At 49.7% G+C, this 17,995-nt stretch overlaps 1 protein-coding gene across 3 annotated transcripts in view; it reads left to right on the plus strand.

The window, feature by feature from the left end:
• Positions 1–242: 242 nt before the first annotated feature.
• Positions 243–17,995, plus strand: part of MXI1 (MAX interactor 1, dimerization protein) — a 104,081-nt gene continuing 86,328 nt past the window's right edge. The window contains exons 1-2 of one of the 3 annotated variants that reach the window (XM_029245805.1): positions 3,334–3,366; positions 17,602–17,744. In XM_029245805.1, coding sequence (XP_029101638.1) covers positions 17,672–17,744 — 73 coding nt within the window. In that variant the 5' untranslated portion in view covers positions 3,334–3,366; positions 17,602–17,671. Of the gene's footprint in view, positions 1,139–3,333; positions 3,367–17,428; positions 17,745–17,995 lie in introns of those variants that run through there. The other 2 variants (XM_029245803.1, XM_029245804.1) reach the window with 2 other exon arrangements.

A 17,995-nucleotide genomic window follows, 5' to 3' on the forward strand; every position in this document is an offset into this window, starting at 1 on the left:
AGGGGTGGGAGGTTCCTGGGCTGCCACTTCTGCCTTTCTGTCAAATAAAAGAGAGCCAGGTGTGGAGGCACCCTACCGTGAGCTTTGCACAGCTGGACCATGGCTGGGAAGAGGAGTGTGGGGAGAGATGCTTACACCTCCTCCCTCTTCCTGGAAAATAACTTTGCATTCGAAGGGAGAAAGAAAGAGTGAGTAAATCTGTAACTGGGATTTGGTGGCCTGGGGATTTCATTTGGCCCCGTGAAGGTAGATGCCCGTGCGTCTGTGAGTGAGTGAGTGTGCGTGCATTGGGGGAAGAGAACTTGAGGTCACATGTGACGATATCTTGGATTGGGCTTTTATTTTTTAAGTCATAGCAGCCCCCATTTGTTGGAAACCTACTATATGCCAGGCATCGGTATTACTCTTATGTGAAGAAAAAGATAGCTAAGTAGTTTGTTTTTATGCCGGTGCGCTCACAGCCTTCGAGTATTTTATTCCATTCGTGTTTAAATCCTACGCTCTACAATGTGGTAAGATTTGGATAGAGTCGGGGAGTGTGCGGGGACGGGCAGGGGGCGGGCCCTGCCTCGCTTGTCTCCACCTTTTATTTTGACCGGTCTGATGGCGACCGGCTCGCACTAGGACCCAGGCGCCAGAGCGCCTCCGTCTGTCCTGTAGGTTCATTCAATCTCCCATACACACAGACCCACTGCGAGACGGACACACACTCACACTCAGACACACAACTGCACGGAGCGAGGCTCGGGAAGTCAGGTCGCCTCCTCGCCTCGGCGCCTTCTTCGCTCCAGCCAGCCGGTTCTCCCCTGGGGCCCGGAGCTTGGCCGGGCCGCGCCGCCCCAAAACAGGACGAGCTCGGCGGACCCCGGTTCCTCCATGGGCAAACGCGGGCGGCCGCGTAAGGAGGCGCGCTGCGAGGGTGCGGGGCTGGCCCCCGCCGCGCCCCCGGCCGTGACCGCGCCCGAGCCCCCGGCCCAGCCAGAGGAGCTCGCGGGGGCCAAGCTCAGGTGCCCCTTCTCGGACATTTTCAACACCAGCGAGAACTCGATGGAGAAGCACATCAACACTTTTCTGCAGAACGTGCAGATTCTGCTCGAGGCCGCCAGCTACCTGGAGCAGATCGAGAAAGAAAACAAAAGTAAGTTTGGGGGCGCTGGCTCCTCCTCGGCGCCCGGCTCTTTCTTCCTCGCCCATTTGGGCGACCCCTGTCGCCTGCTTGACCCCCCTCCCCCAACACACACACATCCAGCCCTCGGCAGTAAAGCCGATGACACCGGAGAAAGGACACGCACGCACAAAGCTGCTAAAGATGTAACAAAGACGAGCGGGGGGAAGGGGGGGGCCTGTCGGTGCGTCCGTCTGTCCGTCTCCCAGAGGCTGGCAGGACCGCTGGGCCGAGGAGCGGGGGAGTGTTGTTGTTTGCTGACAACTGAGCCGAGAGCTCATCTCTTCGAGGTCGCCTTTCTTCCTTTTTTTTTTTTTTTTCCGGAGCCTTCTCGGGCAGACAAGTGTTGTTTTTCTGTCGCTCGTTCCTGGGTGGGGTGGGGATTAGAAGCCGAAAGTTGGAAACTGTAGGCAGAGCTTAGCGGTTGCAGAAAGAAAACACACAGACACACACGACAACGATAACACCAACAACCAAACAGCCCTCCACGGCGTGGGCTCGGGCTGGCTCGGCTCTTCTTCTCCCTCCTGTCTACTTTGCTTTTTCCTCTCCTCTCGCAGCAAGGCTGGGCTCAGGCCATCGCGTCCACGGATACAGTCCTCCTGCGCCTCTGGTGCCCTGTGGTTTCCTCACCGCCTCCCCCCCCCCCGAAAGAAACAGGCCGGCAAAGCCAAGCGCCGCCAGCAGCTCGCCCCGGACTCGCTGTCCTGCGCCCGGGAAACTTGGCGAGGGGGACGCAGCCAGAAGGAAACTTTGGGATCTCGCAGGAAACAATAGTTATGGAAGAAGGTGTAGACTGTTATGTTCGGTTTTTTTTATTTTCCGCGATACGGCTCCCGAGTGAGCGCCCTGGGCGAGGAAGGCAAATGCCTTCCTCGTGGATTTCTGCTGTTCCCCCCCCCACCCCAGATTCAGGTGGAGAGCGATGCTTGGGGGTGGTGGTGCTGGGAGCCCCACCCCGACCTGGCCTCCTTTTTGTATTTGTTTGTTTCATTTTTGCCTCTGCCAACTGGGTTTCCCCATCCTCCCCAGGCAGTCGCTCAGCGCCGTTAACGGGGGCACGCGTGTGCGGCGTTTCCAGCACGGTCCTCACAAATAATAGCTGCGAGAAGGGCGAAGGGGCCGAGGAATATAGACCGACGGAGTAGAGAAAAGCAGGCTGTTTAATCTGTCCGAACAAGTAGGAAGATCAATGAGATGAGAGAGAGAGAGAAAGAAAGGAAGGAAGAAAGAAAGAAAGGAAGGAAGAAAGAAAGGAAGAAAGAAAGAAAGGGTCCGATTGCAACGTGTCAGATCTTGCAACCTACTCCCCCCTCCCCCAAACACAACAACAACCCTCAAACACAAAAACACCTTAGCTGACCGACACCCCAGGCCTTCGGGGTTAAAGTAACCGTGTGATGGCAGCGAAATCGTGCAGTAGCTTAAGGCAAAAACAAGGATTTGTGTAGCGTGGTCGGTGGTGCGTTCTTTTCTTCTCTCCTGTTTTCTCGGAGTGCCTGGGTTGCGAGAAAGGCGCATCGTCGGCCGTGTACCTGAATGTTTGCGATTATTCACGGGGTTTTGGGGGGGGGCAGTGTGCATTCGTCAATAGGGTAGTTTCTGAAAAGCCAGAGCTGGTGGGGAGGTGGGGGAAGACGTGGTTTTGTTTGGTGAGTTCGCTTTTGTTGGAAGGGGGAGGGGCGTGATTTCTTACGCTATCCCCCGCCCGGGTGCCCTGTTCCCCTGAGTCTGTCCCGTGGCGCCAGCTCTGGCCGGGGGTGCACCCAAAGAGGGCACCTTGGCAGTGTGTGGCAAACCTGGTTGGCCCCCTCCGCCCCCCTCTACAGAAGGGTGTACTAAACAGGCTGCTGGAGCTTCCACCGCATCCCTCGCCCCCCGCCCCTCGCACTCGCAGACAATCGGAGACCTCTGCTCCCCACCTCGCCGCCCCCACTCTCGCTCACCCCGCCGCCTCGGCCGCCGCCACCTCCTTGTTTACCGGTGCCGGGGCTCTGGCGTGGCCACCAGTCACGTAAGCAGAGGGCCGGGCGCGCTGGGCCGGGCTGCCCCGCACCGGGCGGGCCAGCGGCAGCGGAGCCAGGCTCCCGAGACCGTGGAAGCCAAGGGGCTTCCTCCTGGTCCCTTTCCCGAGGTGTCCGCGCTGCAAGACCCCGAGAGGGGCTCGGGAACCTGGGCGCCCCAATCGAAGTCAACTTCGTGTGCGTAATCAGCCCCTCGGCCCCGCTGCCCCCCTCCTTCGGCCGGCTCCCCGCGGGAGTATTTTTAGCTCTCTTGCCTCTTTTCGCAGCCGCTGTTTGGCTCAGCATGACGTGATGCCAGCGGCCCCCAGATTTCCCCGAGAGCGGGAACTCCGCTCGAGGCCCTTGCCCCCTCCCCAACAGCTCACGCAGGCGAGGGTGACCTCCAGCAAACTATGGGGCGACCATCCGCAGGGCCCTCTATTATCTCCCCTTAAAATTGGAGCGGCCCACGGAGGCCACTTTATTTTCCCCACTCTTGCCCCGCCTCCCGCCCATCTCGGTCTCCTAGTACGGAAAACAGCGGGCCCTACATCTGCCTCATTTTATTAGGGGTGCTTCTTCGCGCTGGCGGCGCTCGCCGTTGTTTTCTGCTCGTTGCACACAATGCCCGCGCGTCACGGCGGTCCGCGTGTGCACAGCAATAATGCAAGTCGGGGGGCGGGTCGTGCGTGCGTCGGGTTCGGGCACTGAGGGTCCCTCCGCGCGCGCAGGACTTGTTTTGCTTCAGAGCCCCGCTTTCCGAAACGCTTACATCATTCAGTCGTTGGGGGAGGGAGGGGAATCTAGGCGTTCCGATAGGATTACAGCGTTTCTCAGGTCCCTGGTTTTTGGAAGGAAGCAAGGACCCTAGCTTTTTAATTATTTTTATGATTGGGCCGGGGGGGCTCAAGTTTTGTTAGTTGGGCAAGGTTTTTTTGTGTGTTTGTTTTCTTAGGTCACTACTGCAAAGGGCATTACTGGCCGGCTCAGGTGCACAATCTCCCCGCTTTCATTTCAGCCAGTTCTCCTGTAATCACTTGATCTCAGTTTCTCCGCCTCCTCCTCTTCCCCCTCCCAGCTAGAGACACATGGTTTCCACATGGAGACAAACTTCTTTCCTCTGACTGGACTTGACCTAGCAGCGTCGCTCAGCCAATCGGCAGCTTCAGCTTCCTCTAACGTCACGCGTTGCTGAGGCCAGAGACTGGGGGGTGGAGCCAGGAGGCAAGCCAGAAAATCACGGGGAGCTCTAGTGTGGCCAGCTGGTACAGTCCCTTCTTAAAGGGACGCTCTTCACCCGGGTGTTGAGCCTCAATTCTCCATTTCGGGTTCTGTGAGACATTCGCGAAATGCACCGATAAGGCCCTGGTCACGAGTTTACACGTTCCGCTTTTACCGTTTGCAGAGTATTTACTTGGCAGGAGCTTGCCTTATTTTCCGTTGTCACCAGAACTGCTTTTCATGGCTTCTTTGAGGTTTCCGTACTAGGAGAGCTCACTGAGTGTACACAGTACTGAATTATTCTCAGTATATATAATGAGTTTTCTTGGGGTGTTCAAATTAAGTCACTCAGTATTGACTGCGCTGTGCAAGGCAAGGATTGCTTAGGATATGCTGGTGCATTCTCCCAAAGTTCCAACTGATGTGAATCCCTGAGAATCTCAAATTAAAGGCCTCCAGAAATATTAATCATGGATACTGTGACCCTGTTTTCACAAATTCAGAAATTATACATAAATAACCTCTGACATATCACCCACATCCATTTGGGGTCCAGTGGAGGGATAGTAATTTAGGACTGACTGATTAGCAGAGAAAATATGTACTTCCTGTTTTGGAAAAGGTTAAACATGAAAGGGAATAAGAAGGAAATTCACAAAAGGGTGTTCTGTGCATAGAAGTTGTTCAGCAGGCAAGTGGAAGTTACTATAACCGGTAAGGTCTACAGGACAGAAAAGGGCTTCCCAGTCTGTAGGGAAGGTGGCTTTGGGGCAATGCTTAAGATAGAAAAGAATGATTAAATGGGAGTAGAAGCCATGGGTGGGTCTCTGGAGTGCATTACCTGGGTTTGAGGGTGAGGTGCTTTCCTAAGGGCATGGACAGGCCAAAGAGCAGCCTCTTCCTCCAGATAGAGGAAGCTGCTGCTGTGTGGTGTCATTTGGCCCTACCCTGCCTTCCTGACTTAATCTCCTCTGCTCCCATCCAGCAGGTCCACCAGCAAGCAGGCTTTACAGTCATGCGTCTATGCTTGACTTAGACTCTTCCCTCTGTCTAAAATGCCCTCATTCTCTTACTCCCCTGGGGTTATCTGTGTCTTACCTACTCTTCAAGTCCTAGGTCAGTTCCCACCTCCTCCAGGAAACCTCCCCTGGATATTTCTTAAGTCAGGGTAGTTGAGAGAATGAAAGCTTTACAGTCACCCAGAGCAGGGCCCAAATCCCCCCTTCACTGCTTACTGGCTGTGTGACCTTGGGCACAAGTTACCTAACCTTTCTGAGGTTTCATTTCTTTTTTGTAAAACAAGGATAACAATAGCATCGGCCTCCTGCCATTGCTGAACAACTAACTGAGGTTCTCCGTTTAAAGTACCTGGAATGTAGTAGGTGCTCAATAAATAGTCACTTCTTTGAGCCTTGATAATCAGCAATTCTCTACTTGCTGGCTGTGCATTGGCTTTATCCTCACAGGGAGAAGATTAGCATCTTAAGGGAAAAGGTCACTTACAGTATTTCAGTATATGTCACTGTTGCATAACACTGGGCATACAGTAGACAATATACATCCTTTGATTGGTTGGATTTGTCATTTACTGGCTATGGCACAGTGATCAGGTCTGAAGGCCAGGGGACACATGACAGACTTTCTGAAGACTTGGAGAAGAATTGGAAATACTGATCTCTTCCAAGGAGGGAGGATGTCTCCTATTATCAATGCAGAATGCCCTTGGGCTGTAAAGACCAGGGCTTATAAGGAGATGGTAGGTCAGGCCTAGAGAGCTGAAACTACATCAGCTGTGACCCTACAGACGGATCAGTTATTGGTTTAGAGAGCAGGAAACCAGTGCAATTTATGCTAAAATTGAGGGCTTTGTTGGCAACTAACGTTCACCTAGGTCACATTTCTGTACAGCAGGCATCTTACGATTCATTCATTCATTCATTCCACAAATATGTATTGAGCATGTACTATGTGCAATTGCTTTTTTTTCTGATTTATGATGGGAGTGGAGTCATGTACTTGTTTTTGGTGGAGTTATGTAAAGAGCATTATTAAATCAGGCTTCTGTTTCCTCTGCATCCTAAATTATGTTCCTCAGATTCAACTGTTTTTCCAGTTTTAAATATTATCTCTGCCCACAGGTAAATGCCAGAAATAGACTTTTGAGGATACTGTTGTGGCTTTCAGAGTCCCAGAGCTCCCAGGGACTGGGTAACCTGTGGAGGGAACCCAGGAAAAGCATCCGGACCTTGGGAAGTTAGAGAAGCTGAATTGAGCCATTCCTGGTTTGGGAGGTGGGGGCGGGGGGAAGCTCTATCAGATCCAAGGCAAAACAACAGCTGCTCACCTACCTGCCCTCTCTGACCAAAACACTGTCCCACTGATGCACCTAGAAATGGGGGTTTGCACCTAGAAATGGGGGTTTTCATCTGAGGATGGCTGGCAGAAGTCTGGGGGTAGAACTGAAAAAAATGAAGAGGGTGCCGGCATGCGGCGGCAGCAGCAACTAATTGCATTGTATAATGTCAACACTGGTAACTATTTATGGAGTACTGACTATACTTGGTAAAGAATGGGGCTAAACATGCGTTATCTCCTCCAATCTTCACAACAGCCCCATGGCATATGCACTTCTATTACCCCCATTTGACAGAGGGGGTAACCGAGGAACAGGGAGCTGAGTAACTTGCCCAAAGGTCACAGGGTTAATAATGGCAGAGCTGAGTTTTGAACCTAGGCCTCTGATTCGACTGAGCCTACAGTTTTAACCATATATAGGTGTATGCATTTTCCAGCCAAGGAATGAAGTCCAGAGAGGTGAAATGACTTGCTCAAGGTCACCCAATAATCTGAAGCAGAGTGGGTGTTTGTAACACCCTGTTGATTGTCCAGGGTCTTTCTGCACACACTCTGCTTAGAAAAGGTTTAGAAGTGAAAGCTGGAGACAGGAGAGCCAACCAGAGAGATTTTGTTTTTGTTTTTCAGAGTTGTTCAACTCTGCTGGCCCTAACTCAAGTTTAGGCTCCTAGGAAACACTACCCGCCTCCTACTGCCTTTCCCAAGTCTGTCCTCTGGACATATTAGAGGACTTGGGGCTGTTGCTATGGTACTAGGGCCAACAGCAGGTTCACCAAAAGCTGGGTCTTTTGCCTTTTAAAAAAAAGCCTGGCCCTGCAGAAATGAATTGGCCACAAAGATTTGCATCAGTCATTGTGGCTTGTTCTGTTTTAGATCCCCCTGCCTCCCTACCCCACCCCCTCTTCCCTACCACCACCACTTTCTATAAATACAGTTGGATAAATATTGATTTAAACTGGGTTTCTGGAGGAGAAGCCCATGGTTGCCCTGGCCTGGTCTTCACTTAGATACCACCAGTATGCCAGGCCTGACACACCTAACCCCTGATAGCGCTGGCTTCCAAATGACCCGTTTGGGGGAGGTGACTTGTGGTTTCGTGGCTTTTGAGTTTAAAAAAGAGAGAGAAAACGAAGTATAAAAAGCAATAACGCAGCAAAAAATGGGAATCTTCCTGCAGAATGAATAAAGGCATTTTCAGCAGGAAGAAACGGAGGAAGGTTTATGGTAACCTGGCCTTCTGAACCAGTTCTCTTCCCTTTCCCATTCTGCCTTCCACTCCCTTTTGGGTTTTGTTTTAAAGGAGGCAGGTGGTAAGACGGAGCATCAGGGCCAGTAGGAGCCCCAGAGGTCACAGAGCAGCCATCATCCTCACTATACAGACGGGGAGGCTGAGGCCCAGAGAGGGACAGTGGCTTACCCAAGATGACACAGGAGAGGCAGAACCAGGTCCTTCTGGGCTGTGTTGCCTCTCACCTGACGTGAGAATGGGTCCCAGGCAGAGCCCCAAACTGGGCTTTTGTTTTACAAGTCAGGTGCTCATAAAATCAACAATTCTCAACCCTGGTTTACTGATCCCAGGGTGTGTCGGTTATTGCAAAGGTCATTGCAACATTCTCAATAGTCTCTCAAAATTGAGCTAATTTGAACTCACCATTTAGAAGAAATATTTTCTTTTACATTTAGTGGGGGGGGAGTGGGTGGAGCCCGAAGGCGATGACAGTGACAGGATGGCTACCCAGCCTTAACTGAGGAGGAGGAATTCAAGTCTTCCTGGAGGGGCCTCCTTCTGGGGGTGGAGGGTGGAGCTCTGGCTCACACTGGAGAGAATCTTCAATTCCGCAGGGAAAGACACCTGCTCTCTGGCTCTTCTGCTAAACTAAAGGGAAGTAATTTTCTTGATACTGTTGTCCCTGAGTGGCCTGGCTGGAGGTGTCAAAGCTGTCAGCAGCTGACTTGATCTCTCCTCTCCGGCCAAAACGAATGGGCATTTGCCACCATCCTCCCCGGCTGGAGGTTCCTTCTTTGCTTCCTCATCTTGGCAGAATGCTGTACAGGGCCCCTTGCTTGTGAAATATTTTGAAAGTTCAGGTGACCCTTGTTTTGAGCAATACATCTCCAGGAAATATATGTTAATAGGATCTCTTTTTTTAAAAATTTAGGTTAGAGAACCTTTCTTTAAAAGGCCCCTGTGGCAAATAATTTTATAAAATGTGGAATTATATTGCATGCCAGGAATTCTCCTTAAATGTGTTCTGTGAGTTTGTTCATTCATCCATCCATCAAACTGGTATTTAATGGGTACACACTGCCTTATGTCAGGCTCTGTGCTAGGACCTGGAAGTACAGTTTCCTGCCATCATGGAGTTATACTCTATTGCAGTGCCGGATTTTAGAAATTCAGTTGTCTTAAAGTAAACCCCAGCAATGTGGGACTGCATCTGACTTGGGCTTTGGGTCTTTGGTTCTAGCCATCATTACAGATAGAACAAAAATTTATGCCGGGCTTCCAAAAAAAGGAATAGTCCCTCCCCTCCCTGCATGCACCCTGCCACCCCCAAGCCTGGTGTTTAAAACCCTTTGTGTTTATCCTTGTAATATTTACAGATCTGACTCTTTTTTTTTTTAAAGCTGCCTGAGCTTAGGAAATCAAGTACTGTGTAAGCAACCTTGTAAATAAGCACATTCCACTCCTAGTTCTTTACAGACAGGGGCACTCTGCACTTGGAGGATTGTCCATAGCAGTGCTCCTACCAAACCTGCTCTCCCATACAACATGCCCTTGGCCTCATACCTCTAATATCCAACTCCAGTGTCTGCCAAGGAAATTTAAACACAGCAAAATTAGAAAGATAAACACAGTGTCCTGAGGGAGAGAAAGATTGGGAAGTTTAAAGCTAATAAAAGGGGATTTGGATTACCTGCTATTTGAGATATTTTACTCCGTGTCTTTATTGCCATTAGCAAGGATACTTGAATAAAGATGATTCGGGACTATTTTAATACTGTTGTATTAAAATGGAGGGCGTGCCCAGGGCTGCTCTGTTTTTGGCCATGGGTGGCAAGTGTAAGTGCATGCGGCCTCTGTTTTTATTTCTACAGGGGCCCAGAACTTCCTAATGATGTCCCTGTGTTATCTCCCTCTTACCTCCACCACACCTGACCATCTCTACCATATTTCTTGACTCCCAAGACTCTGAGTACCTTGCATGCAACTTTCTTTCCTTTTTTCCACCAGCTGTAAAATTTCTAACACCTGTGAGGAGCCAAGCACTGTGCTTGTTGCTTCAAAAGTGCAGTATGTATGGTCTCCAGTTCCAGTTCTATATTCCAGTGCAAGTGACAGACAAATAGAGAACAGTAAATAATACTTGCCTGTCTCCTGCGAGTCTGATAGCCTGTCCCCAAGGAGGCTGCTGACAGATACAATGTTGTCTCTGTTTTCCAAAGGAATAGTGATAATGGTGCCCTTTTACTGAGCAGTTACTATGTGCCAGCACAATGCTAAGTGCTTTATATTAAATCCTAACAATCATCCAACAGGAGGGTGCTGTCATTATCCTCATTTTATAGATGAGGAAAGCCTTAGCCTTAGCAAGGCTAACTAACTTTCCCAAGGCCACCTGCTAACAAAGAGTGTCGCTGAGACTCAAAACCAGGTTTTTCTTTCTTCCTAGGAGACTTCAGGACTCTGAGAGAAGTGTCAGAGAGCAAGACGCAAGAAATGGAATCTGGAATGTTTGAGGTTCAGGCTGACGGTCCCCTTGGGAATGCCTCCCTGGAGCGACTTCCTTTACTTCCCATCCATCCTAGGGCAGAGAGAGGGCAGCCAAAACCTTCTGGGACTCTTTAGGCATTGACACTGAAGCCAGATAGGGCCCTTTCTTCTGGAAGGCAATGGTCTAGGGTGTTGCCACTTGCCCTTGCAGCGCCACCTTGCCCAGCACCCCCTGGGGAACTCACCCAACCAGTAGGGCTCCTGATACTCTGGATGCTACAATGTCAAGGGTGGGAATCCACACCCTGTCAGGCTCTACTAGGTTTCCAGAAGGCACTTGAGCTTGTAGGGCAACTGGTCTGGCCCGTGCTTGGCAAGTGTGAGCCACACAGGTGAGCTTTAGGCCCTGGCTGCTACCTTGCCAGTGTGGGCCAGCTGGTTCTGGTCAAACGGCATAGGTCCAACCTCTTCCTCTCCTCCATCGAGATCTAGGAAACAAGAGTGATCTTAAATATAACTGGGTTCATGTCATTTATTTGGTTAAAGCCCTTCAATAGTTTCCTTCCTATCTCACTTAGAATAAAATCCATATTCCCTGCATGGCTGTCACCCTTACTGTTTAACCTGAGTGTGGTCTGAAGATGGGTAGCCCTGGTGTCTCCTGGGACCTTGTCAGAAATGGGACTCCCAGGTCCCACCCCAGAGCTGCTGAATCCAAATCTCCATTTTAGCACGATTCCCAGGTGATCTGTGCGCTCATTAAAGTTTGAGAAGCTGGCCTAGACAGCGCTTGTGATTGCCCTAATCCCTCTACCCACCTAAAGCTACCCCCAACTCATTTATTATTTATCCCTTATCCTACTTATCACGGTTCACAATGATTTTACTTGCTTATCATCTGTGTATCAGGCTAGAATACAAGCACCTTGAGGACAAAGACCACAAGCAGTTTTGTTCATTGTTCTCTTTAGCATCTAGGTTAGTGCCCAGCATGTAATGGAGGATTAAGGAATATTCGTTGAATGAATGATGAGTTCTCTGCCTTTAACCTTCTGACCTAGTGTTTATCAACAAGGGAGCTATTGATGAGACAGTTCTTCTTGAGCAGGTTCGCCTGGAATACTGCAGGGTTTAACATCCTTGGTTCGTCCTCACTAAATGCCAGTAGAACTCCCCAGTCATGGTGACACTCAAGAAAGACACTCCTACACATTTCTGAAGTCTTCTAGGCGGATGGTATTACGCCTGGGTGAGACCACTGCCCTAACCAATTTTGTCTGACCTTGTCTGACGGAACATACCCTGACGTATGCCGTGGGGTCCAAGAGTTGGGAAATCTAGGTTTGAATCCATTTCCTACCTATGTGGCCTTGGGCAAATCACTTAACCTTTTGGGGCCTCATCTGGGAAACAGGAATCTCAGAGGTGTGTAGAGGATTAAATGAACTGACTATACAAGTGGCACCACGCACATAGTTGGCTCTCATTATGTAGCAGCTAGTAGGCAAGTGGAGGCATGTTGTTCTAGGATCTCTGGAGAATCCCAGAATCCTAGAATCAGAATGCTGGAAATAGAAGTGATGGTGAGATCACAGACATCTTTGGCCAGCCAAAGGCCTGGTGTTTTATTCTAAATAGTACACCTGAAGCTGAGAACTCAGCCACGAGGCAGCAGGGCTGGGTGTGTGATTTAGTGTCCAGGGCCTGGCTGGCCCTAAGAGTGACCTCCACAAGTTTCTGCCACCTGGAAGGGAGTGATGATGCCAAGGGGTGGTGAGGCAGGGCAACTGTAGGCAGGCTCCTGGCAGGGGAGGGAGGGTTACCCAGGGCTGTGTCAAGAATGTGGGGCATCCTCTTAGCAGCAGGGGAAGGCCTCTGGTAATATATTTTTTTAAGGCTTTAAAATCAAGTTGCATTTAACTTTGAAAGAATAGGTCATTGCATCCAAAACCTGATAAGTGCAACCAAAAATTACAGTACATTCTTGCTTTTGAATATAGATGGCAAACATTCTAAACAACATATTAACCCGTGGAATGAGCAGTTTTATAGAACAACATACAATGGCTGACCAGGATATATGCCAGAGATGGCTGAAAATCACAAAGTCTATCAGTATAAATGATTATAACCACAAATTAAAGGAGAATAATACATGACTACAGCAACACACGATGAAATGTCATTTGAAAAAAAGTATTCGGGAGGTATTCCTAATGAAGGAAGCTACTTCCATACAACAAAGATCATTTACCTGCGCTGGTCTTTTAACTAAATTGATGTAGCGAGGTTGGGCCCATGGTTTGGGGTCATCACCAGCAGAGGAGTTGATTCTTCCCTTTCCTTAGGGAAGAATGAACCTTGAACAGAAGATGAAACAGAACAGGCTTTGGATCCCTTTGGAATGTAACTTGATCTAGATATTTAAAGGAGAGGGTCTCCATAAATTTAAAAGACCAGAAAATGTATTCCACTTTACTTATCTATTTATTTTTTATTTATTATAAATTTATTTATTTATTTGTTTTTGTTTTTTGTTTTTTGGCTGTGTTGGGTCTTCGTTGCTGTGCGCAGGCTTTCCCTAGTTGCGGCTAGCCGGGATACTCTTTGTTGCAGTGTGCGGGATTCTCATTGTCGTGGCTTCTCTTGTTGCAGAGCATGGGCTCTAGGCGCGCAGGCTTCAGTAGTTGTGGCACGTGGGCTCAGTAGTTGTGGCACATGGGCTTAGTTGCTCCATGGCATGTGGGATCTTCCCGGGCCAGGGATCGAACCCGTGTTCCCTGCATTGGCAGGTGGATTCTTAACCACTGCACCACCAGGGAAACCCCATATTTACCCATTTATTTTTAAAACCACAAATCAACTAGAAAAAGAATTATGGAGATGGGTAGAGAGCACAGGATGAGAGTCTGTAAGACTGAGTCCTAACCCTTGCTCCATCAGTTTGATAGATAACTGTGTGACCTTGGTAAGTTACCATACCTCTCTGAGCCTCAGTATTTTCATCTGAAAAATGGAGGCTGGATTGAGGAATAAGCTTAATGATACAAACTTCTATGAAACAAACCATGAAATGTTATTTGGGGGAACATTCACTTGGCATGGCCCTAGCAAGATCCTCCTGCATACTTTATCAGTTGCACCCCCAAGTGGGGTGCTCCGGGGTAAGCAAGAGTCTTACATGTGCATATTAATTGAGTCCTGCAATGCAGATTTCTTCTTGGATCCAAGTTAATGCAAAAAAGAAGGAAGAGGACATTCGAGAGATTAACACATCCCTTATAATCACCGAAATAGGCTGCTGTTATAAGGGCCATTTAATAAAATGTAAGAAGCCCTTTTCTAAGAGGGAAGAGATAGGCCAGGATGGAAGTCAAGTGCAGCTGTTTGAGCCTCTGCCAGTGGCCTGATCTCACCAGAAAACCAAAGTTAAAAAACAACAAACTTCCAGATTCAGCGATCTCAGATTAACACTGCCTCCCCCTGCTGTTTCCTCCACCCTCATGTCCTTTCTTTCCCTTTATCCCCAGCTCAGGCACCTGGGTCGTGGTGCTTTTCCGTGTGGTTGGGATGTCAGCCGGCAGCCCTGGCGACTAGAGCTCTGGGAGGCGGCAGCTACCTCTCGGGTTTAGCATTACGTCATCCCTTCTAGACCCAAATTTATCTCGGCTGCACACAGACCCGCAGCTCTGAGCTGCTGGTGACTCGAGGAGAGCTTACGCATGAAGTTAGGCAAGGCTGACTCACTGGGCAGAAGAAAAGGTTTTCTGCTGCTCTTCACGTTTCTGGGCTCCGAGAGGAGAGGCGAGGAGGAGGCTGCGGTTGTCATTTTGGGGTGGGGGATGGAAAGATGTATAACTGTTAACAGTTCTTACTTAGGAGCTCAGGACTTACCCTCCCCTGTTCCCACCCTTAAAGATAATTGCGGAAAACAGTGCCCTGCACAGTATACACTTTGCAGTTTCAGGGAAGTTCTCTTAAGCACCAGGTGTGTCACTAAGACAGTGACTTCGGACTTGCACCTTAACCTCGTGGCCCCTTCCCCTCTATTCATCTTTCCTGTCTGCAGAAACGATATAACACAGACCAGCCTCCTGCATTGTTCATGGATCTGCAGTAAATCATTTGAAAATTTACATTGAGTAAACGGTGCAGGGAGAGGACCCCTAGGAATGGAGAGCTTTGCCGTGTTCTTCCAGAAGGCAGACTGTCCCCATCCAGGCTGTTTGTTACAGGGCTGGGGGACTCTGGAGGACTTTTTCCATCTTCAAAAGAGACTCCCCTGAGTGAGATACTTTAGGGGGAGGACAGAAGAACCAGAAACTATGGGTAAGATTCCAGGTTCTTTTGTCAGTAGACTTTGGAAGCCTTGCTTTTCCTCAGTTTCCCTATTTGTAGTGCAGATTGGATTCATCTGCAAAAGAAAGGCCATGGCTGCCTCTGGGCTTCCCCAGGCTGGGCTGGTGCTGAGGGATGGTTTGTGGGTAGCATCACCCTCCCAAGGCTAGAGCCCCAGGCTTTGTGCTCTAGGAGGCCCTTGTGGCCAATGTCCATGCAAGAACTCTGGGAGTCAGCCAGAGCAGGTCATTTGCTCTTAGAAGAGGCTGGATATTTCTGTACGGAAACCAGTTCTTAACACTGCCCACGATCACCATCACCTTTTCTCTTCTTCAACATATGCAGGTGGCCTTTTGGTGATTCTCGCACTACCTTCCATCTCCTCATCTCCCTCTTGGCCATGGCTTTAAAAGAAGGGTTGGTAAATTCATCTGGAGGTCAAATGTGAAAGGCCAGGCATGTGCTGCAAGCATCCTGCTTTCTCTTAATAGCCTGCTAGGGCTTATGATGTATGGATTTAAACCCATCTTGAACACATGTGTATTTTCAGTTTGTACTTTTTTCCTTGACTGCGTGTCACATGGTTTACCTCCCATTGTGTAGACTTTTATTTGTTATAAAGCTACCTCTTTTAAGTTCCTGGGGTAGCCCTTGGCAATTTGTGATCTGAAGTGGTAGAAACTTTCAACTTTATTAGAAACTTTCAACCTTATTTTTATTTCTACCCTCAACTTACAGATGTTCTGAGTGAACAGGTATTTTCTTTTAAATAATTCCATTCTTCCCCTATCCAACATGTCCCTTGTTGAATGCGGAGGGTGGTTGTTACCAACACCCAATGGGAAAGCCCAGATCTGAAGTGACCTAGCCAACAGCTGAAAAAGCACAGTTCCTGTTTCAAAGCTTTTACAAAAAAAAAAAAAAAATCTCCTGTGGCTTGTGAACATCTCTCATTTTGGGTCTCCCTGCATTTGATGGAACATCTATTTGGTTCTTAAATGTGGTACCAAGTGTAATATTTAATAAGGCTGGTAGAATTTTGCAGATTTTGACCTCATTGGAAATCTTGTTAACTTTGGAAAAAAAAAAAAGGAGGGAGAGCATATTAAAATGCAGCATTAAGCCCATGACATTTTTGAGAGTAACGTTTTCATTCTGAGATGGTTATTTTCTGCAGTAGCCACTGGAATGACCACAGGAAGTTCTCCCCTCACCAAGAGCTTCCTGTTATTCTGGATGTCCACCAGCAGGTTAAAATAATCAGGGTGGGGAAAAGTTATGGATGTTTACACAATTCCCAGCTTGCTCCTAGAGCTTTCAACAGTTATGACCCTCTTGCCTTTCTTCGCCCTAGACCACAGCTTCTCATTCAGGGGTGATTTTCTGCCCCAAGAGACATTTGGCAATGTCTGGAGACATTTTTGGTAGTCACACCTGAGTTGGTGGTGTGCTACTGGCATCTAGTGGGTAGAGGCCAGGGATGCTGCTGAATATCCTACAATGCACAGGTCTCCAACCCCACCCCCAGTTAGGAATTATTCGCTCAAAATATCAATAATGCTGAGGTTGAGAAACTCTGGTCTAGACTTTGAGGACTTGGAAAGACGGTGGTGGTGAGGGAAGCCATTGGCAGTTTTTTAATGTGGTCCTGCTCTCTTTAGCCTCTGCTTTCAGTTCCTGCTCTGTGGAGGAGAGCGTGAGAGGAAATGATCATCATAGCTTCCATTTATTGAGTGACATGTACTAAGTGCTGGAATTATTTAATCTTCACAATTAGCCCTACTGACTACACACTCCTTGAGAGCAAGGTCCATCTCTGTTTATCTCATTACTGTACACATTATGTCTAGTACAGTGCCTGACACATGGCAGGCCCTCAATGCTTGGATAAATGGAGTAATTATATCTGATACAGATGTGAGGAAAATGAGGCCTTAAGAGTCCACACAACTAGTGTTAAGTAGCAGAGTCAGAATTTGAACTGAGCCTCATGTGACTCCAGCACCAAACCACTGAATTATATCCCTCACTTGCAGCACCAAAGAGGTTTTCTAGCTTCTAAAATCTCGAGGTTTTCTAGCCTTTTCCCCTCATGAGGGAGGGGAAAGGAGTTTTAAAAAATAAGATAAAAAAAAAACCCAAAACACTACCTCTCTGTGAAAACTGAGGTGGAAGAAGGGCCTTATGGGAGCCCTCTCTGGCTCTGATAGGATCACCCTTGCTCCTGAACAGGGATTTTTGGCTTTTCAAGTGTTTATTCTGCACATGGGGCAACCAAGGCACACAAGTTACAGGAGACAGTAGTAGTAGATAGAAAACTGGAGCGTGGCACTGTGGATCAAGCATGCTTCAGCTCCTAGGCGCCCACCGGGAGTCATTGAGAAAAGGGCTCCCAGAGAGCAGACTCACAGTTCGCTCAAATCCTTCCCTCCGCGAAGCAAAGCCCAGAGAGCTTCTTAGTCTTTGCATCTAGGAGGTACAAGTCGAGCGGGACTACATCTCCCGGCGGCCACTGCGGAATTTGGCAAGGCGCAGGCGCACTGAAGCGGCGTGCGTACTACGACTCCCGGCGTGCAGTGGGCGGGGCGGGACTACATTTCCCAGGAGGCAGAGGAAGGGGCGGGAGGGGGCGGGCCGCGGCGCTGCTCCCGCCCCTCCCCCGTGCTCGCGCGGAGAGGTAAACAAACTCCGCGCCGGCTGTCTGCTGAGCCGCGGGGGCTGCGGGGCGGCTGGGAGCGCGCGGAGCCGCGGCGGGGCTGGCCCGCCCGCCGCCGCACATGTCCCGGGGCGGTGCCGGATTGTAGCCGCCTGAGGCGCCTCCTGTCGGCCGGGGAAGGGAGTGCGGAGAGGCCCCTGTCGCCGCCCGCGGTGCCCATGGAGCAGGTGCGGATGATCAACGTGCAGCGCCTGCTGGAGGCGGCCGAGTTTTTGGAGCGCCGCGACCGAGGTAACGGCTGGACGCCGCCGCCTCCTCCACCGCCTGAGCCCGCGCACTCCAGCTCCGCTCAGGGAGTGCGGTGCGGCGGGTGAGGGGTGCGTGTGTGAGGAGGTTGAGTGTGTGAAGAGGGGGTGCGTGTGTGAGGCGGGGGGTGCGTGTGTGAGGGGGTGCGTGTGTGAGGAGGGGGGTGCGTGTGTGAGGGGGGTGCGTGTGTGAGGAGGGGTGCGAGTGTAAGGAGGGGGGTGCGTGTGTGAGGGGGG

Source organism: Monodon monoceros, unplaced genomic scaffold (assembly GCF_005190385.1).
Source record: "Monodon monoceros isolate NGI ecotype Baffin Bay Population unplaced genomic scaffold, NGI_Narwhal_1 Super_Scaffold_4, whole genome shotgun sequence".
NCBI lineage: Eukaryota > Metazoa > Chordata > Mammalia > Artiodactyla > Monodontidae > Monodon > Monodon monoceros.